Source organism: Pipistrellus kuhlii, unplaced genomic scaffold (genome assembly GCF_014108245.1).
Source record: "Pipistrellus kuhlii isolate mPipKuh1 unplaced genomic scaffold, mPipKuh1.p scaffold_m20_p_3, whole genome shotgun sequence".
NCBI lineage: Eukaryota > Metazoa > Chordata > Mammalia > Chiroptera > Vespertilionidae > Pipistrellus > Pipistrellus kuhlii.
In genome coordinates, this window is record NW_023425529.1 from 113,422,127 (window position 1) to 113,448,575 (window position 26,449).

Sequence of the window (26,449 nt, forward strand, 5' to 3'; positions counted from 1 at the left end):
ATTCACAGTGAGGCAGAGTCTCAGGGATCATCATGGTGAGGCCAGCTGAGTTGATCAGGCCCAACAGACTAAGACTTGGCCCTGTGAAGAGAAGGCGTTGAACCAGTTGGGTGTGCATGAGAAAATTTCCCTTTTCCTAGAGCTACACAACTGAGTCTGTCCCAGATTTTGCCAGGAGCCTGATCTCAGCAAGAGGTGGGGGAATTCGTTTTGAGACTTGAGAGGGGGAGTTACTGGTCAAGCTTGGGGGAATTTGAGGGTCATAGTCATGGTCCCTGTCCCAGAGCCACACAGTTCAGTCTGTCCTGGTTTCTGCCTAGACATTGGCAAGGTGGACCAACCCAGAGTTAAGAGAGTGAGGTCACAGGTTGCCAATAAAGTGGGGCTAGCAGATCTCACATGTAGTGGAGGTGCCAGTCAGATTCATGGGGAAGTAGGAAAAATGGCTTCTGTCTCCAAACCATACAACTCAGTCATTGACACCCCCTGAGTTTGCCCAGACCTCTGTTCCCCAGTCCAGGCAGCTGACTTCTCAGCAAGGCCAAAGCCCTGCAGAGTGTGACTACAAGGAATCCAAGGGTGGGGGTATTGTATTCCCCCAGGCTGTTGCCCAAGGAGGGGAGAGTTCCACCTAAAAATGATTGCATCTGTGGTGCAGTTGAGGGATTCAGGGCAGTGGATGCTGGTGGTTGTCCCCTCAGCTCTCTCTCTAGGGGCACAAACCCCAGTCTCTCCTTGAATAACTCTAGTCTGCTTTGGCTTCCTTCTACAGGAGCCCAGGGTGAATGACTGGGAAGCAGATCTTGTGCATTGGCTTTTTAAGAGGGCACCTGTATTTCTAACTGATTTCTGTCTCTCCTGTTGGACAGAATCACTGCTGATTTTCACAGCCAGGTGTTATGTGGGTGCCTATTCCTTTCTCTTTTTCTGGGAAGCCCAACTTGGGGTTGAGACCCCACAATTCTCAGCAGGAATCTTTGCAGCTGAGATATCCCTCTGGAATCTCAACTGTCACCTGTGGGAACAGGGCTAGTCTTTTTTTTGCATCTGCATTTTCTGTGAGTCTGGATTTTCATTTTCTGTAAATCATTGGTTATAAGACCTCTTCAGCTTGTCTTTTGGTTATTCAGGACGAGTGTTCTGTAATTTAGTTGTAATTACAGTTTGGTTCTGAGACGAGGTGAATATAGTAGCTTCCACCTACTCCACTGCCATCTTGGATCCTCTGTTGTTAGCTTTAATGTGAAGAATTTTGTTCAGTGTTCATAGAATAAACCTTTAACTAGAACAGATATCTTGAAATGTGTCACACAGGTTACAATGAAGAGAGATATAAATGATTCAAAATCAACTTCTTTCCATCAATAAAGAGCAATCCTATATAATAAAGAGGAATGTGCTAATTGACCGTCATGCTGTCTCAAAAGATGGCGGTGCCCATAGCCAATAAGGAGGGAATTTGCAAATTGACTGGCCCAACTTCAAAGATGATGGTGCCCACAGCCAACAAGGAGGGAATATGCTAATTGACTGCCATGTCCTCAAAGATGGTGACTCACACAGCCATACGATGGTGGCTCCCAGTCCTCTCAGCCCTGCTGGGGCAGCAGGTGCACACCTGCCTCTGGAGTCCCCCAGTCCCCGTAGCCCCCCAGCTGCCCAGGGCCAGCCCAAGGCACAGGCAAGCCTTGGATGGAGGCTGCCCAGCCAACACCCAAGGTGCAGGAAAGCCTCAGATGGCAGCTGCTCAGCTACTCAGAGCCAGCCTGAGGCACAGACAAGCCTCAGATGGCAGGTACCCAGCTTCCCAGGGCTGCCCAAAGCTCGGGTAACCAGGGCTGGCCAAGGCTTGCACTGCCGACAGTGGCAGCAGCAGAGGTGTGATGGGGGTGTCACCTTCCCCTGAATGCCAGGTCACCTTCCACCCCTTGAGGGCTCCTGGACTGTGAGAGGGGCAGGCTGGGCTGAGGTACCCCTCCACCCCTCTAGTGCATGAATTTTCATGCACTGGGCCTCTAGTATAAAATAATAATAGTTCTCTATAACAATATGATTGTGTACATAAAGGGAGCATTTATTATGTCTTACAGGTTAAAAATAGTTCTTTAAAGGAAGAACTAGAGGGAGAAGCAAGGAAGTGTTTATGAATAATTTTACAGTAGATGTAAAACAAGAGGTCTTTTTGTCTGAGATCAAGCATAAATGACACTAAAGAATGTTGGCAGCATGCCTTGCATTCTGTTCACAGAGCATGCTTAGACCGTAAATAATGACTTCATTTCTATTATGGGACCTAGAAATTATTAACATTTCGTGTTTATGCAATATTTATGCAGTATTCTGCCAATAATAGTTCAGGCATAAGAAACCTCTTATTGCAAAGTTGAAGGCTTATATCTGCTACTCTTGGTATATTCTTTTATTCACTTAAATTCCAGATTTTCTTAATATTTATACTATTGGCAAGATATTTTTTTGGTAAATTTGGAAAGTCTACAAAATTCCAGCTAGTTTCTTCTGGAAAAATATCATTAATAATACTTATTTATCCCAATCAAAAAAAAAATTAATGACTGCTGCTTTTAGTTTTAATTGAGATATAAGGAAATGAAAAGCATAGCCACCTAAGGTAAAATTACTGTTAACTAAAGCATTTATAAAAGCATTTTTATTTTACTCTTTTGGATATACTTAAACATATTTTAAGTGTAGGAAGACAAGGTGCATTTGGGGGCATTTCGGGGAGTAGTCACTACTTTCCGACTAGTCTCAAAGAGAAACAGCTTTCGAGAAGAGTGGCAGAGGGGTGTGCATGTGTTATATTAGCTCCACAGTATATCCACGGGTTGATTAATCCAGACCAGCTCTTTCTCGATGGAATTTCTTTTCTGAGATTATTGCTGTATTTGTCATAGTGATATTTTGAGGACTGCCTGGCTCCTCTCTTATTGTTTTGATAAGCCATTTAACCTCTTTGTAACTCAGTTTTCTCATCTACAAAATGAAGGCAGTGATTGTAGGGGGGCAGGGGCAGTGAGGGATCACCAAATGACCAGGCCCTGGGCCCTAGCCAGGGCGCAGTGGCAGGAGGGAACTCTGGGCCCAGAGGGGGCTCAATGGAACTATGAGTCTCCCGCAACAGGGGGCATGGCCAACCTTCAAACCTGGGGTTCAGAGCTCCCCCATCTGGGGCTCACAGCTCCCTTCTGACACTGGACCCTGGCTGGGGAGAGGCCAGTTAGGGGTTACCAGGCTGGCGGGGAGAGGGAAGTTAGGGGCGACCAGGCAGGCGGGGGGCAGGGAGGGCAGTTGGGGGTGACCAGGCTAAAAGAAGGGTCAGTAAGGGATGACCAGACTAGCATGGGGGGGGGGGAGTGAGGGGTGACTAGGCCAGCAGGGGAGCAGTAAGGGGCGATCAAGTCGGCAGGCAGGTCAGCGGTTAGAGCCAGCAGTCCAGGATTGTGAAAGGGATCCTGGATTGGTGCAGGCTGGGCTGAGGGAACCCTTCCCTGTGCACAAATATTGTGCACTGGGCCTCTAGTTTTATTATAATACTGTCAGTTGTCTTTCTGAATATTATATCTTGGAAAACTAATTCTAATCTGATTATAGTCATTAAGCGCATAACTACTTTTTGCAGTTATTTTATCAAACTAATGACTTATACCCAGCTTTCTAAGAGAATCTCAGAAAAAAAAATTAGTGTTTACCATTCAAAGGTACTAAAATCCTTAAGATATATAATTGTTTTAGGTTTCAAACCTATATTCTCTGATATATATCACTCAGTTATGATTCTTCTTATTTTAATGGGATATTTCTGTTTTCAGAAGGGTTTCTTTATTGCAAATAAAATAATTCAAAATGACAGAATCGTAAGAGATATATGGGTAGTTTCCAGGGATCTAAATGAAGATGAGTTGTTGAAGGATAGACCATGGTAGCTCTAAAGGAACTAGATTTCATATCCTGTTATGTTAAATTTTTAAGGAAATACAGAAAGAGAAAATGGTTTGAGCTCTATGATATCATTAGTGCTTTTTATATTCTCTTAAGTTCAGAGGTTTCAGGGATAAGAAAATATGTGCAAAGATAAATTCATTTATCTTAATTTTTATTGGTGTACTTTCAAAATGCTCATATGGAATAAGCACACGTTCTTTTTTTTAATTTTGTCTTTCCATTTGCTTTAAGGATGTATATATAGGTGGGAAGAATAAGGAAATAATATATTTTTAACAGTCCCATGATATAGTACATGTTAAAATAAAGATATATTATGGCAATAAAACCCAAATATTCTATAGATATAAAAATGCTGTAACTATTTAAAGTTAACTTATTATTGAAATTAATTCATATCACTGACCCATTTTAGACCATGCTGAAAAAGTTATGTTAATTAAGTTTGATTAGATTCAGTTTTCTGTGAAAGTTCACTTTTATTTTCTTTGCACTTTCACACAATTGAAAATAACTTTCACATCATTGAAAATAATTTCTGATTATAAATAATATTGTAAAAACTGGGGCCAATTTTTTTTTTTTTTTTTAAGAAAAAAGTAGAATTTCATCTTCTTTCCCAGTATAGGATCTTAATGGTGAAAACCATCATTGTCTAAAGGGAATGCTTTTTTTCTCTTTAGGAGGGTTTTTATTTTAATCAGGAGATATATTAGAAATGGAGAGTAGCTCTTTTACACATGATAATATGCAGAGCATTTAAGTGATAAAACTGAACTGAACTAGTCTGTTAAAAAGTGCCCAGTATTTTCCATTTTCTTTATATCCCTCTGACGATTGAAAAAAGGGAGAATATCTCAGGTCTGTAGTTGTGGTTGGTATTAACATGATTGAACTCTGTTATCTGTTACTACTAGTTGTGTAGCAACAAATTATCCCTTCATTTACTTCATTAAATATCATCATTAAAAATCATTATTAAGGACTCTTCAACTGATAAGTTGGAAAAAAGGAGCCACATCTATTGTCTTTCTCATCATTGTTATTAGTAGATATGTCCTTACTTGAATGGAGCAAGTATTGCGGGCATCATGTGAATTATCAAGATAAGCAAGTGCTTCTGGAATCATAACCATGAAGTAGTGTTTATTCATGTTGTTCACAGAATACTGATTCAGGATATGTTGATGTTAGAGTAAGGAATTTTCTATTTTGAATTTTTGTTTATTACCAACTGTTAGCCTTAGCTCCTTAGGAGTCTGTCCTCTTATGCCAGAGTCACATTCCTCATTTTCATTTTAAAAGACTCAAGAGCTGAGTTTGGGTCAGGATCATCATCTATTTTCAGCTTGAAGCTGGGATTTTTGAAATTAACACTTATCCATTTCTTTTAAAATATGGTCAGTAAGATGCCTTCTTTTTTTAAAAAAATATTTTTATTGATTTCAGGAAGGAAGAGAGAGGGAGGGAGGGAGAGAAGGAGGGAGGGAGGGAGAGAGGGAGGGAGGGAGGGAGAGAGGGAGAGAGGGAGGGAGGGAGAGAGGGAGAGAGAGAGAGAGAGAGAGAGAGAGAGAGAGAGAGAGAGAGAGAGAGAGAAAGAAAGAACAGCAATGATGAGAGAGAATCATTGATTGCCTACCTCACACCTGTTGGGGATTGAGCCTGCAACCTGGGCATGTGCCCTGACTGGGAATGGAAACATGACCTCCTGGTACATAAGTTGATGCTCAGTCATTGAGCCACAGCAGCTGTGCAGTGGGATACCTTCTTCATGTTACTTCCTCTCTGAATACTTAAAGGAAACAAAGCGCACTCTACTTCTTTGCCTTCATTTTTTTCACCTTTTCATTTATACCATTTTGTGTAACCTCATGCAACCTTATAATTTCTATTAAAATGAAAGGGTATAAATACATACGATGAGACAAAGTTTGACATTAACTTAATGTCTCCTTTGTGTTTGCCACCTGTGAAACATATCAGATATCACCTATGCAATGTTTAATTAAAAATATGTGGTAAATCCTACTTTGGACCTATTAAACTCAAATCTTTTGAGTAATGAGGACTAAACTTATATATTTTTCAAAACTTCCTTCAGCTCTTTCTGACATGTATCTTTGATTTAGAACCATTGTGCTAAGACATGTTTTCTTTTTGTTTTATTTTTTTAGGACAGTATGTGATGCAACTCTATAGTAAACATTTTTCTGGAATAAGTATTACCAGGAGTTGTTTTTTTAATTTTTATTTTAAAATATATTTTTATTGATTTCAGAGAGGAAGGGAGAGGGAAAGAGAGCTAGAAACATCAATGATGAAAGAGAATCATTGATTGGCTGCCTCTTGCACACACACAATAGAGATTGAGCCTGAAACTTGGACATGTACCCTCACTGGGAATTGGACCTGATTCATAGGTCGATGTTCAACCACTGACCCACGCTGGCTGGGCAAGCATTTTTTTTTTTGTTTGTTTGTTTATTAACTTAGCTGTTTTTATATTAACTTTAAAAAAGATTTTTTATATATGTACTTGTATATACATATATATGTATATGTATACTTAAATATACATACATATTTGACTTTTTTCATCATTTGATTATGAAAATGACCTACAAACATTTACTTTGATCTGTCCTATTTTTCTTGCAGAAGGATCCATTTCCTGGTGTGTAGCACAGCTATGAGTGGGAATGATATCATTCCCACCATTAACCATCTTAGTAAACATTGATGATGGTGATAAATTTAGTCTTGGCTGTTGTAACTGTCATTGGCAGCTTAGAATGACATGCTTATATAGTTTGCATAGAATTTAAATTCATAATTGAGGAATCAAATAAATTAATGAGTTAAGACAAATTTTGGTTGCCAAAGCCAGCCCTTTGGGGACTGGGGACTTGCTGAATTTGAATGTTATTGTTTCTCAAGTGTCTTTATGATTTAATATAAGCCTATTCATACTTCTTACATCAGTACTTTTTTGATAGTGAGAACATTGGTTTTGATACAGATTTGTTGCTATTGCTAATATAAACAAATTTATTAGTTTTCTATCTGCTTAAAACTTGAAGTGTTTATCATAGAATTTACAAAGACTGAATTTTTAGTTAAAATTGCCTTTTGTTTGATATAAGTGGACAAAATTTATATGAAGCAGATAACAGAAAACAAACTATTGTCTTCAACATTAACACATTTAAGAAAAATTATTCATATTATATGGCACCAAAAATTTTTAATAGTAGTTAGACTTTTATATGCAACTACTATTAATAGTTTGCTTAAATCTGTTACACTATTTTCATGCTAGCACATTGTGTGAATTTAAAAATTGCTTGTAAGTACAGTGCTATTGTTTGTCAATTCCTGTACCTCATCTGATGACTGCTCTCAGCAGTTTCCTTCATTTCCAAGCCCTTTAAATATAATGAGTCACTTTGATGTTTCCTAGCATGGCTTTTCAGAATTCATCAAGAAAAGGCAAGTTATTGATAAGCATCTCCACCCATTGAGTTCTCTTAGTCTTAAAAAGGAATCCATACATTTTCATCCCTACTGGAATAAAGCTGATTGAGTTAAAATCAGGTGGAAACAACTTCCATCATCTATGTAGATATTAAATGAACATTATAAAAGGGGAGAAATGCTAAATTAAAAGGGAAAAAAATCACCCTCACTCTTACTATGTTATATAGATAAGTATAGGGGGGGAAAAACTCCCAAATGGCCAAGAAAAGCTTCTGAGTCTCTTTTTCTTTGATGGGTTTGGAGATGAGTTCCCCATTGTGGCATGTAGTGTTCAGAGAGAGGTAACTATAAAGCTAAATACGCTGCCAACCATGTCTTAAAAATTAACTCTGTCTTTTTTTTCCTTCTTTTTCTGTGTGGGTGGTGGGTTTGGTTTTAGGATATGACAGCTCGTGATCTGCTACAGCAGAGATACACTCTTCCCAACGGAGACACTGCCTGGCGGTCCTCCCCCCTTGTGAATGCTGCTCTGGAGGGGAAGCTGGTCCTGTTGGATGGCATTCATCGGGTCAACGCAGGCACGCTCGCCGTGTTGCAAAGGTTTGCGTGCATCAGACACAAAAGAAAACTCCAAGGAAACAGTAGACATGGAACTCCCTCAATCTTCTCTTTTAAAATTGGGCTACACAGATCCTTAAAAAATTAAAATTCTATATCCAAGTAGAACAGACTTTTTAAAAAAGTCTGTGTTTTAAAAAACTTTTAGGTAGTCATTTGAATGACTTTTTATATATGCTTATTAGTATATGCAGCAGTTACAGCTCCAGTTTTTACAGTTTGTCGGAGTCACCTCTCCACTGTTTACAACTCTTGTGAATCATAGATTTACATTTCTGGTTGATCTTGTTGGAATTTTTTTTTTTTTTTTTTTGAGAGAAAATGTAGTTCCTTCTATAAAATTGTAATAGCTGTTTTATTATAATATTAATCTGAAAAGTTCACTTTTGTGTTTACAAACTGGAACATATAACAGTTGTTCTCTTACTGTATTTTAGGTGAGAAAAATATCCACACATTCCTAATTAACTGCTCTTGAATTTAATATTAAGAAAAAATTTCATATGTGATTTTTATGGAAAATATTCCCATTCTGTGTCAGTGAAGATACTAATTTTTGTAGTTGTTCAAGCTTGATTCTATCATTTGTAGACATTTGGTTTCTAACTTTGACTTATCAGGGAAGTTCAAATAAGTGGAATGATTCCCTGACTATTCAAAGTCTTTTTCCCTTGAAAACATTTAGGTACTGAGCATAATTAAGGATTCCAAAAAGATTGTGTTAAAAATCCTGATTAGATTTGAGAGCATTTAAAAATACTTTCAGTGAATTATCATAAACAATCAATAGATTTATAATTTTTCTCTTCTAAACAGAGTAAGGCAGACACAAACAAAATAACACTCCCCCCTTTTATTAGCTATCTCTAGGCCAAGTAATAGTAGCAGCAGCTATCATTAATTGAGTACTTACTCTGTGCTGGACATTGTGCTAAGGCAGTGTGTCTGAAATTCTCAACTTTGGAATCACCTTGTGGGCATGAAGCTTAAAAATGCTTGATGCCTGGGCACTAGCCAACTTGAAATTTCAAAAGGTGCACCTAACTCTTCTCAGGAGATTCTAATGTACAGCCAAGGTTGAGACCAACTGTAGTAAGCACATGCCTTCCATCAACTGTTTATATGGTTGGTGTTAATAATCCTAATTGTAGAAAAGATAAAAGTTTAAAGAGGTGGGATAATTTCCCCCTCCCTAGTCATTCTAATAATGTACAGAGGTGGTTTGAACCCAAGTCCAACTGACTCCACTGCCCAGGCTTCTAACCTTTCATTATGCAGTCTCCCCTCCCCTCAGTGCTTATACGTGGACGTTGTGTAGGACAACTGTAATGTGGGCATCAGGAGACTTGGTGGCTGGAGTAAGATCTCGAACAGCACTTTTCAACCTCTGCAACATCTGGAATACAATGCTGCCGTATTGTGGATGGTTAGGTCAGCATCAGAGTGGATATATGTGAAATAATTATTATCCTTTTTTTTAATCTTTTAAATCCTGTAATTCCAAAGATTTAATTAAAAAGTTACATTGGACTCAAGGGAGCACATGCCAACTGCCTTATACATTAATTTGCACCTTGTGGTTATCCTGAGTCACTCATACAGCTGATTTATTTTTTATCCCCCTCCTCCTCCACCTTTACAGCTCCTCCTCATCTTTGGCCTCCTCCTCCCTGTCCATATCTAGTATCCATGACTGCTGCCCTTTAGTATAGAAACCAATATTTTTGCCAACTATAACAGCAGTAGCCAACTTGAAATTTTGAAAGATGCAACAAAAATTGTTAGATTCAATTGTCAGTAATAATGGATATTATTAAAATATTAACTGACCGATTTCTACTTCTAATAACTTCACTGTTCAAAACTGATTACTTTGTTTTCTGACTTTCCTCTGTCCCATTAGGTTGATCCATGATCGAGAGTTAAGCCTTTATGACGGCTCGAGGCTGCTGAGAGAAGACAGGTATATGCGTTTAAAAGAGGAGCTGCAGATGTCTGATGAGCAGCTACAGAAGAGGTAATTTTGTATACACCCAGGATGAGTTCCATACTCTCAGCCTAATTTACCTAAGTGTTCAAACATTTTATAAGGACATTAGTTTTAAGAAGGTAGTTCTTCTTTGCCCTACCCTAGTGGTCAGCAAACTCATTAGTCAGCAGGGCCAAATATCAACAGTACAATGATTGAAATTTCTTTTGAGAGCCAAATTTTTTAAACTTAAACTTCTTCTAATGCTACTTCTTCAAAATAGACTTGCCCAGGCCGTGGTATTTTGTGGAAGAGCCACACTCATGGGGCCAAAGAACCGCATGTGGCTCGAGAGCTGCAGTTTGTCAACCACGGCCCTAGCCAATCAGTTTTTGTACCATACTTGTTTCTTTTCAACAAACAAAAAGTTTCATCAGCTCAGCCCACTCCTAAGAAGTCATTGGTTCCTGGTTCAGGATTATCCTTTGTGGCTTCTTTAAGCATTTTCCAGAGATATAACCACAAAATGCTATATATGAGACGTGATGGGATCTTGGATCAGGGCATAAAATGAAAACGCTATAAAAGACACTGTGGGGACACTGAATTAATAATAGTTTTCTTAAGAATCATAATCGTATTGTGGTTATGAAGGATAATATTCCTATTCTTAGGGACACAAGCTGAGATAAATAGAAAGATGTTTATAACTTACTTCCAAATGTTTCAGGGGGAAAAGACATACAAACATATACACAATACACAAGAGAGGGAGAGAGATCGAGGGAGAAAACATGTAAAATCTTAACAACTGGTGAAATCTTGGTGAAGGATATATGAGTGTTCATATTCTGCTCTTTCAAATTTTCTGTGGGTTTGAACATTTTCAAAATAAAAAGAATGAAGGAAAATGTTTTTTCTGCTGTGTACTGTACTTTTCCTTAGAGGAGGTTTGGCAAATATAAGTTATTTTCTGTCTCATTACATTTCCATCTTATTTTGACATAATTAGAGATTGTTACTTTGGATAATTCTTAGTCACTTAGTCAGATCTTATTTAATTAAAGCTTAACTTGATCCAAAGAGTTTGCTGCCATATTTAAAACATTAAAATTCTACAAATGATAATTAAGTTTTATGTTTTAAGGAGAGTTTTGTTTGAAGATTGCCTTGGAATTTTTTCATTGAGAGGAAATGTTAAATGTTTTGCTATCTTTATATAAAATATTTAAAAATGCACTTGATTGTACAACTGTTTATTCTCCTGAGGTACACATCATCAAATTTGTCCACCCAGTAAGTGGTTTGATTGAGTGTTAGGGAGGCAAAGGGTGAAGATCCCATTCATTTCACACCTTCAGTTTATGACATTCAGCTTTTGCATATGACTCATTTGTCAGAGAGAAGTTTTCATTTTTCAGGGAGATGAATCAAAGCAGTTGGGCAATAGCTCTCAGCAAGCCTGCCAGTCAGTTTCCCTTAGGACCTCAGGAGCATCAAGCTTGTAGCTAAACATGCAGGAAGTGATAACCCTTTTCTATGAAAAGTACCCAATTTCCCCCTAATGGTCACAGGCAGTTTCACAAATGAAAACACTTTCAGGAAAAGAGTAGCACTGAGCATCATACTCAGGGTTTGGCTCAGTGTGGTTAGTAGTACTCCGTGAGTGTCCCATCTTCATCATTGTTTATTTATAGCTCTCCCTTGAGTATAAACTCAATTCCATCTCCAGAGATCTGGGTAGGTGGATACAGGTCATAGCACAGCTTGGTTTTTTTCACTTACATTTATTTGCATTTTTTATTACTGTTAAACATTCATGAAAACTTGAGCCAAATGGTTTCTCAAGGCTTTTAATTTAAAATATCAGCCCTGTCATCTGTTCTAGGACACTCCCTTTTGCCATTCTCCAAAAGCTACCACTTTCAACTCTTAACTGTTTCTTTTGGTATTTACCTCCATATCACTAAACAATATACTTTCAGTGATATTTCTTGATATATTTTTTTCAGTATTTGGCACTAACTAGTGATTTCCTACAATGGAAAATTAAGATTTAGCATTCTTTCAACTATTCTTCCCATTACACATACTTCCTATTCCCCATTCCTCTCCTACATAGTTATATAGTAACTAGGGGCCCAGTGCATGAATTGAAAGGAACTGTGGGCCACAAAACAGCAGTGGGCACAGGGGCGGGTCTCAGCCCATCCTCCACACCCCTGCCCAGCCCCTCCCACTGTGGCCACCAGTCCCCTGTCTGCCAGCAGCCCTGTTCCTCAGTTCCCACGTGCTGTTGGCACCGGCCCCACTTGCACCCACTGACAGCATGGAGCGATTGGGGCTGGTGCCAGCAGTGAGCGTGAACAGGACTAGTGCTGTCAGCAGGTGCGAGTGGCGGCTGCTGCCCTGATTGCCCCTCAGGAGCAGGGGGAGGTGGAGATGTCTTCAGGGGTGATCAGGGCTGGCAGATACGGCTTGCACCTGATGATGGCACTGAGTAATAGGAACCAGTACCAGGTGCCAGCAGCAGGTGTGAGCGGTGGCTCTGGTGCCTGCTGAGGTGCAAGTGGCGGCTCCAGTGCCAGCAGCAGGTATGAGCACAGGGGAGCAAAGAATTTTTAGTAACCACCAGAGGCTCATGACAGTGATCAGCGCCTTGCCTTGGTCTGGTGCCTCGCTAACCTGATTCATCATTCAGCTGTGACCAACGCCTGCCATATTCTGCGCTCTGCCACCTGCTGCCGATGCCTGCCATGTTCCACACATGCCTTCTGGTGGTCAGTACATGTTATAGCCACCGATTGTTCAGTTTTTCTGCCGTTCAGTCTATTTGCATATTAGCCTTTTATTATATAGAATTTTGTTTGGAACTTTATGGAGTGTTTGCATTATTACTATAGCGTAAGAACTATACACAGCTGAGCCATTCAGTAAACTACAGTTGTTTATCCTTTCTTGCATACATTTATTTTTCTAAAGTTCATACTTGCCTACATATGAAAAGTGGCAGATATATAAATAACTAATTACAATACAGCTTTTAAATGTTAGACTAGAGATCTGTGTAGTAATGCTATGGGAACATAGGGGAGGAAGTGGCCCTATTTTCTATGTACTTATCACTTTTTCATCCAAACATTTCCCTATTGTCTCAGTCTCCTCTCAGCACATTTACATTATCAGTGTACCTTCTGTCAATTTTATTTTCCTTCCATAGTATATTCTGACTAGCAATAATTGGGACTTGTTCTTCATGCTTGTAGCTCATATGTCATTCTACCTCTTTCTCCACCCCCAATTCCCCTTTCCTCTGGTCTCTTTTTCTGCAACTTTCATTAGTTAAATGTTGAACATCCTGGGCTGGACTTCTAATTTTATTTTCTTTCTTACATTCTGAATTTGTCAGGATTTCGTTGACGTTTCAGAGGTGAGATATCTAACAACTGATACTCCTCTCTGTCAGAAATATATCTACCATTTGAAAGCCTAATTCCTTTTTTTTTTTTTTTTTTTAATCAAAATCTGCTTCACCTGGTGATATGGATTGTTGGATGAATTTCTTTACATTTTCTTGGTTAACCTTGATTAAATTTTTTAGCCCATTTTTGTCTTTCTGAGAATGTGTTCTTTTATCGGGTTATATCAGGTTGGATTTTTTCCTTTAAGTCAATTGACAGTATTTCTTTCAAGGCTGTGTTTATTGGATAGAGAGCTGATCCCTTAACTAAAAGGACATAGCACAGTCTAAAAAGCAGGAAATTTGTGCTCATGAAATAAATTTATTTCATGTATTGTTTTGTAAGTAATATGACCCGTTATCTAGTTTGGGTTGATTTTATATGCTATCTATATCTAATACCTTACTCTTGGCATTAGCATTAGACCTGCAGATTAGAAACTCATAGCTAAGTCATCTGTCCTTTTCATTTCTGTACCTAATAGTGAACTGAAGTTCAGAAAAATGATCCTATATAATAAAAGGCCAACATGCAAATCAATCAAATGGTGAAATGACCAATCGTTATGATGTGCACTGACCACCAGAAGGCAGATGCTCAATGCAGGAGTTGTGCCCTGGTGGTCAGTGCACTCCCACAGGGGGAGCTCTGCTCAGCCAAAAGTAGGGAGTGGGCCTAAGCTGGCAGTCAGACATCCCCCTTCCCCCCCCCCCCCCCCCCCCCCCCCCCCCTTGTATGAATTTTGTGCACCAGGCTGTAGTTATTTATGTTAGTCTTTAAACAAACTCAGCTATCAATGTTTGGGGATTTTGAAATAGAAAAAAAGGTCAAAGTTATAATGAGGGGAAAGCAAATTTAAGAGATTTGCCTCTAGACTCAAATAGGTAAATTTAGAAGCCTTTCCAAGTCTGAAAGTTAGAGAATAGAGTACTCTACTTCTGAGGCTCTGCCAACTAATTTCAGATAAGGAATAATTTTTATATTTGTGTTTGGCAGGACTCCAAGTAATAAAAAAATACTTTGTCTTATAAAGGAACTTAATGGCATCTCACATTTTTCAAAGGAAGGTCAAGAACGCAGTTGTGCCTCAGGAAATAGCTGGAACCTAGGACTCTAATCTTGTCAGGATTCTCTGTCTTGCTCCATACTTTATCTTTTTCTAATGTCACAACACCTGGCACATAGTAGATCACTTAGTGTTTTTGAATGAGTAACTAAATTTTAACCTAGAATAAATTCTAGGAAAGTCAAGGTAAAGCTGATTCTATAATATTAATCTAGTTTAGATGACCTTCTAAGCTGGCAATGTTTTTTTGTTTTTTTGTTTTTTTGTTTTTGTTTTTGTTTTTTAATGAATCTTTTAATTAGGAACACTTTGCCTTTTAATGACAAGTCTGATGCCATAGGATCTCATAATTAGCAACACCAAGACTTTCAACTTCATAGTGTGAAACCTTACATTTGACTCCTTTGCTGGACTTCATTGTATATCACCTGAGTGATATTGTTTGTTTTAATCAATTCAACTCAAAACCCTTCTGGCAATATTACCTTTAGAGGGTAATACCACCCCATGCTAAGAGAAGGGAGAGATGAAACTCACACACTTGCCAAGATATTCAGAAGAAAACAAAATGCAGGTACATAACTAGCATTTCTCCAGAAATGGACTGTTAGATGCCATTAACTATTATAATGGAGACAAATAGTTAAGTGATTAGGCTGTTAGCATATCAGGAAGTAGGATGTGTGTGGAGATAAAGGAAAAGTTCTTCCAAAACAACAGGTAGGTCCAAGCCCATGACCACATAATCTGTAATTGAGAGGCCACACCATAATTTGTAAGCCAAGTAAAAGCAGTTTTTACAAATGCTCATGTGAAATGTCTGGATGAATTCATGAAAACTATCAGACATGGTTTCTTTTCTCTAGGTAGGGAAAAAATACTTATCTACAAATATTCAAGCAGAGCATAGGATAATTTGCCCAAAGGAGTTGTTCTGGGAAAAGAGGGAATGATTATGACATATAGATAGTATGTGAAAGTCTTGATGATAAAGTGATCACTCAGAATTTTTAGTAATTAATTAGGTAGTCACGTCACAGAATCTGGACACAGAAAATTCTGTGATTTGAAAGCTAAAAGGGAAAGTTATCTATTTTCACTTCTGTTAAGTGGTTTGTTATAATCCAGAAATCTCTGCTTTGTGGCCCAGCAACAGATGTTGGATTCATCCTTAATCCTCTTCTCTCTAGTTAGAAGAGCAATTAACATGAAAGCAAGTTAGGTGGTTAGAATTTAAATAGCATGATGGTCATTGCTCTGGACTAATAATATATACTAGTATATATTGCCTGAGGCTTGTTTTTTGATACTGACTTTAGCAGGGTACCTGCCCCAATTTAAAGAAGGCAGTTTCTGAGATAGAAGGTGGGTTAGGCAGAGAAGTATATTCTACCTACAGAAATGTTATCAAGCTATTGAATAACAGGATGAGAAGGACTTTTTTGTTTGCTAGATTCTCCCCAAAGGCTTCCTTATATATAAATAGGTCATATGGAAAGTTATTTCCTGATGATATTAGGTTCTCCAAATCTGAAAGTTAGAGAAGAGAGTACTTCTGAGGATCTGCCAACTAATTTCAGGTGGTTTGACATACTGGTGGGTAACACAAAAGCTGAAGTGGTGCATAATTGGGAATTAAGACACAGCACTATTAAAATTTAAACTTAAGGGTAACTTTAATTTTACCAGAATTAAACAACAAGTAACAAATGAAACTAAAGACATGGCTTAACTTTAGATAAATAGATATTATTCCCTAAATATTAAAAAATTTTAAAGCAAATAATCTTACAAAAAGATTTTTACAATACAAATATTGGGAGTCAATATGTTTGCTTGGAGGCTGAGTATAAATTTTTAGAGAGTACTTTTCAATGCTTCTCAGCAATAAAAAGGAGTGAATTATTGATATACATAACAATGTAAAAGATAATTATGCTGAGTGAAAGAAGCCAGACCAAAAAGAGTACATACTGTGTGATGCCATTTATATAAAACCCTAGAAAATACAAGCTATAAAAATAGTTTCCTAAGGGTGTGAGAAAGGACAGGAGTGAGGGATTACAAAGGAGTCAGAGGATACTTTGGGGGTCATAAATGTATTCATTCGCTTGATTGTAAGAATGGTTTTATTACACTTAAATATATAAATATAAAAAATTATCAAACTATGCACTTTAAATATGCAGTTTATTATATGTCAGTTATACTTCAACAAAGCTATAATCAAATAAAAAAGAAGTTATAATACACTCTAGTCTTTTGAAGGAAATATTGTATTTTTTGTCAGTTTGTATATAAAGGAACTTGAAAGAATTATATAGGTTTCTGCAAAGACTATAATCATGAACCGGAATACTGATGCTCCACTTTAAGACCTGGAGGTTATGCAGTTCAGTAAACAGCCCACATTTCCCCTTTTTTTCTGTGCAATGTAGCAAACTCTATAGACATTCCTCCCTCATCTTTATACCACCCAAGGTCTAGTGTAATTCCTGAAGAGAGCAGATGCAAATTAAATAAATAAATGCATTGCTATAGTTCACCACCATCACTGCAAGAAACTTTTAAAGACCTTTGGTGGAAACCACAGAAAAAGTAAGTGACAAGAACTGAAAATAATGTGTTCATCCCCAAATTCAGAGCAACTAGTCTAAATCTGGTCTTGAATGAATTTGTGAAACAAGGTAGATTCTCTGAATAAAAGAGATGAAACCAGTACGTATAATAAGCAATTAGACCCTTTAGAGTCACAGAATTTAAAATTATTCCTTGACCATAAAAATGTTTAGGATTATTTTTCCAACTCAGAATCGAGGTAAGGCTTTTTCTTTTGATAATCAAACACAAAGACTTAGGCGTACGATATTGGATCTAGCCGTACTGGTTTGGCTTGGTTTTTAGAGTGTCGGCCTGAAGGCTCTTGGGTTTGATTCCAGTAGAGGCATGTACGTCAGTTGCAGGCTGATTGGGGCACATGCGGCTAACAATCTGTGTGTCCCATGTTGATGATTCTCTCTATCTCTGCCCTTCCCTTCCACTCTAAAAACCAATGGAAAAAATATCCTCGGGTAAGGATTAACAACAACAAAAACCCTGTATCTACTTAAATTAAAAACAAACAAACAAACAAAAAAACAATTTACATGACCCAATTCACTTAACAAGGAGATGCATGAGTTTCTGGAAAGCAGAAAACAAAGCTCAGATCATAACTATCTTTAAACCTAAGAGTAAGAGTAAAAGGGTCCAGAGAAATCTACAGATCATGGATCTGCCAAGTGTCCAGTTATGGTTCACCACTGACCTACATAATAAAACTGAGAGATTATAAACTGTTTTCAGTGTTCAATCACAATAAAAAAATAATATATTCAACAAAAATGAAAACAACAACAAAATTAGAGCATATATAATTAAAACTGAGACTAGGTCACTGATCTTTACTGCTTACCTGAGATAACCAGAAGCCTTTTTTTGGCTAAATAAACTATTGGTAATTCATTATTTTCTCAAGAAAATCTCACCCTCCTCATCTATGCTCAGATCAACGGCAGGAAGAGACACATTTAGCAATCTATAGTATTTGTACTTAGCCTTTCCCCAAAGAAGTTTTTCTCATCAAAGGAAGCAGTTCTATTTTGGTTCTTACTTCCTGTGAGAAATGCAGCATGATGTCCAGTGTGTGGCCATCATGCTGTTTCTAACTAGCATGTTCATGGTATTCCTGGTGTTTTGCAGTAAGATGAGAAATGTCTCTTAACATTTCCCAAGCCATTTTTAAGGCTATCTTAGCCATGCAATTACCTGCAAAGAATGTAAAAGTCCTCAGAAGCAATAAAGGAATGCATGTGGTTGGGGTGAATAGATCACAATAAGGGATTTCTAATTCCTTCTCCAAAAACTACTCAAGTCATTCCACAAACCATGGGAAGTCTTATCTTATTCTTCCTTGTACAGTAGAATATTTACATTTTCAGATTCCCTAGCAGATATTATAAAAGAGATCACCTTAAAAATCATGTTTCCTATAAAATGACAAGAGTGAATTATATAAAAATTGTTTTCTCTACCTTTTTAAGACCTAAGTATTCTTATTGCCAATCCAAATTTAAATTTAATTCAACCCCTATGCTGGTTAAATTTTCTATGTTTTGAAAGGTTTCCTCATCTTGAATCAAACTTCTCTGTCTTTCTAATTTTGACATATGGTGGGTTACTTACAAGATAGGAGATTTTGAGGGGATTTGGATAAAAAAAAGAGATGTATGTACTAGATGGGATTTTGTTTTTAGAGATGATGGAGAAAATTTATAGGCACAGTAGCATATCCAAAGCAGTGTTTTGTTCCAGAGATGGAGTTTCACCTGTGGATATGGTACATCTTATATTAGCAGTAGGTGATTCTTTCTATTGTTGTTGTTTTAATCTTAGGTTCTTAGAATGTCCTGACTTTTTAAAAAGTCTGTTCTTTGGATAATAACTTTGATTATATTAGCAGCATTATAGATTTATCATTGTCTAGGCTATAGCTACCATGACCTAATTTTTATTGTGATAGGTTATGTTTTTATTTTATTTTTCTCTTTTAGATCCATTTTTCCTGTCCACCCATCCTTCAGAATCATTGCCTTGGCAGAGCCCCCTGTTATTGGAAGCACAACACAGCAGTGGCTGGGGCCAGAATTCTTAACCATGTTCTTTTTCCATTACATGAGACCACTTGTCAAAAGTGAAGAAATCCAAGTAATTAAGGAAATGGTAAGAGTGAGGCCAGCTCTAGCCTGCTGCCTTCAGTTTCCCCCTTTTTAAGGCACTCTTACCCCTACTGGAGCAGAACTGGACATTTTTGGCTTCTCCCTACTTACTCCCAAATGCCCTTATAAAATGGTTCTCAAATGTTAACATTTTGCAGAATCATCTGGAGGATTTGGTAAAATGCAGATGGCTGAGTCAGTAGGTCTGGGATATGGTACATGGTAATTTGCATTTCTGAAGTTCTTAGGTAATGCTGATATTGCTGCAGGTCTTGGGAACACTGTTTGAGAACCACGCATGTATGCTGTCTCCCCTCTTTCCTTGTGTGGAGGCAGTTCGGTAGTTCCTTTTCCTTTTATATTCAGTTAAAAGTGACTATTTTAAGTTCCTGCTATAAAGAGAGGTTAATGTATGTTGTTCCTTAGGTTCTGTGGCAAATACCAAGGAGTCCTAGGCTCCTCAGGACTGTAATATATCCTGTCCTATACCGACCTGACTCGGTGTCTGGTGGCTTGAAGTATAGGTAATCCATTACTTCAGTGTCTGGCTGTAGCAGGCATTGTGCTTAGCATTTCCTAGAACTATACTATTCAGTGTAATAGCACTGGCCATAAAATTTTAAAATTTAGTTTCTAAGTTATATTTCAGTAACTACATGTGTTTTGGCTAACATATTAGAAAGCATGGTAAAGAACATTTCCTTCATCATAGAAAGTTCTATTTGATAGTGTTCTAGTTCACAAATAAGTAACTTTTGTTTCCTAAAAAGTTAATACTACTCATTCCCCTTAAAACACTAGAATGAACTTTTTAGATCTTGTCAGCATGGTGGCGGATAAGGGTGTAGGTTTTAAAGATAAACAACTCGCCTTTAAATGCCAAATTCACTGCTTATTAACTTCCAGATCTTGGACAGATTATTCAACCATAATTTCTTTATCTGAAGATGCAGACAATAGTACTTCTTATATCATTGGATTGATTTAAATAATAAATAAGATAAAGTATGTACTGAATAGAACTTAGAATTTTGAAAAGTTTCAATCACTTAAATGATAAAAGTTTACATCTGAAATGGCTATGTTTTACCAGTTGTTCTAACATCACTTTCTGATTTTTTAAATTAAAGTTTAAATTTGTTATTATTTAAGTAAAATTTTATTATATTGGGTCGGCAGCTAAGTAATTGCGGATTTTTAAAAGAAAATCAAAGACAATTTTTTCATGGAACTAAATAACTTTATTCTGATGACCTTTTGCCATCTTTCAGGCAGCATCATAATCCCACGTTCAAAAAACTTCTGGTTTTTATTAGCAAAAAACTGAATCAGGTACGATTTGACATCATCATCATTATTGAAATTTTTACCATTCAAGGAGTTTTGTAAAGATCGAAACAAAAAGTAATCAGATGGTGCAAGGTCAGGACTATATGGTGGATGTGGCAAAACATCCCAACCAAGCTCCATTAATTTTTGCCGAGTGACCAAAGATGTGTGTGGCCTTGCATTGTCATGATGGAATACAACACCTTTTCGATTTGTCAATTCGGGCCGCTTTTCTTCAACTGCATTGTTTAATTTCGTTAGTTGTTCAATGTAGACATCAGAATTGATCGTTCGGTTGGGTGGTAAGAGTTCAAAGTAGACAATTCCTTTGTAATCCCACCAAACTGATAACAAAACCTTCTTTTGATGAATATCAGCTTTTGATGTTGTTTGAGTTGGTTCACCTGGCCTGCTCCACGATCTTTTCCAATTGATATTGTTGTAAACAACCCATTTTTCATCGCCAGTTATCAGTCGTTTTAAAAATGGATCATTTTCATTACGTTTTTTTAGCAAATCGCAGCTGCTAATGCGTTGCGTACTGTGATTCTTTCAGTTCGTGAGGAACCCATGTATCGAGTTTTTGAACATAGCCAAGTTGTTTTAAGTGATTTTCAATGCATGTATGTGATACATGAAGCTTCTCTGCAATCTCACGTGTTGTACTGTGACAGTCCGAATTGATTATTGCTTTGATTAGGGCGTCATCAACTTCAACTGGACAACCAGAGCGTTTTTCATCTTTGAGTGAAAAATCACCAGAACGAAATTTGGCAAACCAATTTTGACACTGCCGTTCTTTTAAGGCTTCGTCACCATAAACAGCACATAACTTTTTATGAGCTTGCGATGCGTTTTTCCCTTTGTGGAAATAAAAAAGCAAAATATGACGAAAATGTTCCTTTTGATTTTCCATTTTTCAACGAATGCCAAACGAAAACTACAAAACAGATCAAAAAACTTTTTTTACTGATTAACAGCTGAATAGCCAACTATCAAATAACAAAATGTGTTTTACATTTGTACTACGTCTGCAAACCTAAAAATTTAACTGAAGCCATATATGTGTGAAACCCGCAATTACTTAGCTGCCGACCCAATAATTATGTATTTAATTAGATTAAAATGTTATAATTAAGACACTTAATGTGTGTCATTTGGGCAACTATTCAGAGTTCATTGATAAATTAATCATGTGCCTTGGATATGAAGTTGAAAAGTTCTGAAAAATTGACAGCTTGAGTATCCATTCTTTATACAAGGATACCTTATGTGACTTATTGTAGTAGACATAAATGTAAGATTACTACTAGTTAAGGAGTTTGGTTTCAGTAAGAAAATGCCTAAATTAGTTTTAAAAAATCATGCTGAAGCTAACAAAAAAGGAAATGATGATATATGAAAGTTTTTATAGGCATACTATATGCTAGTTTTTGAGTAAGAATCTCCTTTCAGTTTTATGCTAGTGATAGAATTGTAAATGGAGAATAGTGGCTTGGTTTTAATTACCTGATTCTTACAAAGAAAATGGTGGGTATAAGCATTTTCTAAGAATAATAAGTTTATCCATGAATTAATCAGGTAAACTGTAATAAGAGTTTTCTAAAAGTGTAATTCTAATATTATTTACTAAGTAGCCATAGTTTATGATTTATTGATCAGATACCCCAAATTATTCTTTCTGTCTTTTCTCAATTCTCTCACAAATAGGTACCAAATATTCCTCAGGACGCTGTGGACAAATTGTTATCATTTACACACAAACTCAGAGAGACAGAGGATCCAACGGTAAGTCTGGATTTTCTATTGCTGATAGGCTGCTGCTTTTTGTTCTTAGAGTTCAGTGCTTTAACATCTGTTTTTTAAGCTGGCATTTTTATTCCTGTGTTACACTTTGTCCTATGCATATGTCTAACTCTTTCAATGATTTTAATATTCTTCTAGCTCCTCATGGCTGATGTTATAGAAAACAACTTTAGCTCTAGAGGTGTCCTTGGTATTCCTGGGATTTGGCCCTGTTTCTTCTACCTCCCATGCTGAGCAATTTCATCTATTCTTATGGCTTCAAGTAGTAACTCTACGATAATGCCTACACCTTTATCTTTGCCTTCTAACTTCTCTTTCCTGATTTCTTCTTTATCTATCGTTGTATTTCCATGCTGGGATAGTATTTTGGAAAGACGTAGGGATGTCACTAACTCTGAGTCTCAGTGTTCTCATCTGCAAAATGGGAACAGTGCCTGTACCTCATAAGGATATTGTGAGGTGATGGGATATAGAACTAAATGATCTTTCTCCTTTATGTCGACCTATTTTTTATATAATTTCCTGACTTTATTAATAACCTGGCTACCAAATTACCTAAATTAGAAACTTTGACATCATTGTTGATTCTTTGCATTCCCACTATTTCAACTTACCCTGAAGAAATATCTCATCAACTTAGCATGATGATGTGTAAAATGTGCTCTTATCTATTGTCAGTAACTATCCTAGTAGTGGATTTTATAATCTTTCTCCTAGAATACTGTTATTTCCTCTTATCTTCCCTCTTCACCAATAATCCATTCTTCTTGTGGTCCTCTATTACTTTTTCCTGTACCTGTTATAACAAACTAGAGGCCCAGTGCATGAATTAGTACACAGGTGGGATCTGGCTGGTTCCGCCCTCGATCAGGGTGGGGGGGGGGGGCAATTGGGAGTGGGGCAGACTGGGGGGCTGGTGTGGGCAGTTGGCTGACTGGCCTTGCCCCCTGGTTGAACTCCTGGTCAAGGGAACAATTTGCATATTCACCTTTTATTATATAGGATTACTATAAATTGGTGGTTTATGACAAAAGTTTATTTTCTCACAGTTCTGGACATCAAAAGTTTAAAATGTGTATCAATGAGCTGAAAGCAAGTATCAGCAGGGTCACATCCTCTTGGAAGCTCAAAGGAAGACTACATTCCTTTCCTGTTTTGGTTTCTGATGGCTGCTGGGATTCCTTGACTTGTCACTTCAGTCTCTGCCTCTATCTTCAGATCACCTTCTCGTCTGTGTGTCTATGTCAAATCTTTTTCTGCCTCTGTTTCATAAGGATACATATGATTGCATTTAGTGGTCATCCAGATAATTTAGGATAATCTTCACATCTCAGAAGTTTTTAATGTTATCTGCAGCGCCAGCTTTGCCATAAGGGTAAAATTCACAAGTTGTTTGTAGGGACCATTTTCTAACTGGCACAGGAGACCTCATCTCCAACTACTCATTGTTTTCAGCTACACCATTCTTCTTGCTGTCTTTGAACACTTGTGCCTGCCTCAGAGCCCTTGCCACTTGGTGTTTCCTCTGCCTCGATTGCTCCTCGAAGGTAGCTACAGGTTTGCTCCTTCACCTCTTTTGGAAGGCAGCTATGCTCACCACTATACCACCAACGCTCCTTCACCTCTTTTGGATTACTCAGATGTCTCCTTTCTAGTGAGGCCTTCCTGAAGTACTCTGTTTACTAGTATTATAGAAGCACATATCTTTCAATTTTATTTTTTTCTCTTTGTTTTAAGGTTCTTCATATATCTTATTAAACTTTGTAAAAATATATATTTTATTCCTTTTTTTTTTTTTTACATCCTCACCTGAGGACATTCTGTGTGTGTGTGTGTGTGTGTGTGTGTATAAAGAGAGGGGGGGAGGGGGAGAGGGAGAGGGAGAAAGAGAGAGAGAGAAGAGAGAGATGAAAGAGAAATATTGGTTGGTTGCCTTTCGTATGTGTCCTGACTGGTGACTGAACCAGCAGCCCCTTGGTGCACAGGACGACACCCAACCAACTGAGGCACTCTGGCCAGCTTTTTTTTACTCATTTTCCCTCACTCAGATTTTAGTTCTGGGATGGCGAGTTCTTATTTGTTATGGTTGCTTCTGTATCTGGAACTTTACCTACTACATAGTAGATGTTCAACAAATATCTGTTGAATGAATGAATGAATGAATGAATGAGTGAGTGAATGAATGAATTTCCCATATTGTCCCAGGAGTGATCTTTCCCAAATACATTTCCTAAGATCTCCCCTTCTTTAAAACTGTTAAGGGATGGATTCTCTTTGACTGTAGACTGAAGGACAACCTGTTAAGCATGCCTGCTGAGTTCCATCTCACTCTGGCTGCTTTTCCAGCCTCATTTCCTACAGCCTGTCTTGAAGCACCCTCAGTTCTACCAAACTTTGCTTCTTGCTGTCTTTTAAGCCCATTGCTTAGCCACTGGTGGTCCATGAGGTCTAAAAAGTTGGCGACTGCTAGTTTAAGGAAACCTTTGGAGCAGTGGGCGACCCACATGCCTCTGCCTTAGATGATGCCTGGAATTCGCTTTCCCTCTGTCCACTTGCACTCAGGTTCCCTGTTCTATCAGGTGTCTCTCAGTCCCCTTAGACAGTCTGCTTTATGACATTTGGCCTAGATTTCTCATATTGACCTATTGCAGCTATAGCACAGTGTATTTTTATCTTCCCAATTAAAATATGAACTCCTTGAGGCCACTTTTTATTCATTTCTTTATTCCCATTTCCTGGCATATAGTAGATACTTAGATGTTTGATGAAGAAATGAATAAATTAATTAATAGATTGTCTTTAGTGTTTCATCTCCCTGAGAACATGCTACATTTTTGTAAAAGAAATGTCTGTAAGAGGTGCAAGAGAAAAATTATTTTTAATAATTTTATCAGAATTTTTATCTCTTTAAGCTGAAGTACTATTTTTAATTGTGCTAATATGAAAAATCCTTAAGGTGTACTCTGAAACTGCATAACCATGGTAACTAAAGAAATGTGCTAACATCCTCACTTGCTCTTTTGGAAATTTGATATTATAAATGTTAAACATATTAGGGATTTTTCAACTAAAGTACACTCTCATTTTTTAATGACTAATGTGAGAGCAGAGATAACCAAACCTTTCATTTAACATTAAAATGGCTGATTGTAAAGCTTCATTTGATTTTTTTTTTTAACACTGGATGCTATTGCAAAGCATTTTTATATTAACTGAGGTAGTTGGTATTGTTAGGGTTCTTTGGCCAGTGACGCAGGCTGTGAAAGTATTCACAACTAAAAGAAGAGATGGATGGAGAGAGAAAGTTTATTTTACTTTCCTGAAAAGGAAAGGTCTGGTGCATTGCTAATCAATACAAGGGCAAAGAACAAAAGTGGCACTCTCCCTTTTAAAGCCTTGGCTGCTGTTGTTAGGTGACAAGTCCGGGAGGGGGATTTGGGGGCTGAAATTGAGCAGACATCAAAGAGGTTGTAGTTTGTTTGTTCTTCAGGAGACAATACAGGCAGATGACCTAGGGAAGTGTTTTATTAGTATTTTTCTAAAGTCTATAAAACATTTTTAGAGCAAAGTTAAGAAGAGTTCAAAAGAGGCTTGTTTGAAGACGAGGGGGAAGGGGACTTTCTATTAGAGATTTCTTGGGGAAACTTCTTGAGTTGTAAAAATAGCAGGGAGGAGGACCATGCAAGAGTGTAGCCTTGAGAGTAGCTTATCTTGTTTTGCAGTTTGAACAGAGGAGCTGTTTGATTCAGAGGAGCTAACAATCTTGGGATTAAATTACCAGGTGCTTCTCATAAATTGTGGCAGGTTACAGCAAAGAAAAAGTAAAGCCTTTTTCTTATCCTAATGGGTATTTTTGAAATTTATACGAAATCATTACTGAATGAAATGTCAGGCCTGAACTGTGTTGTGCTTGGGACAAGATTAGAATGTTATACCCTAGAAAGTTACATTATGGTTTAATAGGGTTCTTGTCATGGAAATCTCTGGTTTGGTGTTATTTGTC

General features: G+C 37.5%; 1 protein-coding gene across 1 annotated transcript in view; it reads left to right on the forward strand.

Moving 5' to 3' along the window:
- VWA8 (von Willebrand factor A domain containing 8) overlaps positions 1 to 26,449 on the forward strand; it is a 341,016-nt gene that overhangs the window by 112,079 nt on the left and 202,488 nt on the right. Inside the window, exons 13-16 of the mRNA XM_036454732.2 lie at positions 7,880 to 8,040; positions 9,962 to 10,075; positions 19,147 to 19,315; positions 22,351 to 22,428. Of these exons, the coding sequence (XP_036310625.1) occupies positions 7,880 to 8,040; positions 9,962 to 10,075; positions 19,147 to 19,315; positions 22,351 to 22,428 (522 nt within the window). The remainder of the gene's footprint in view (positions 1 to 7,879; positions 8,041 to 9,961; positions 10,076 to 19,146; positions 19,316 to 22,350; positions 22,429 to 26,449) is intronic.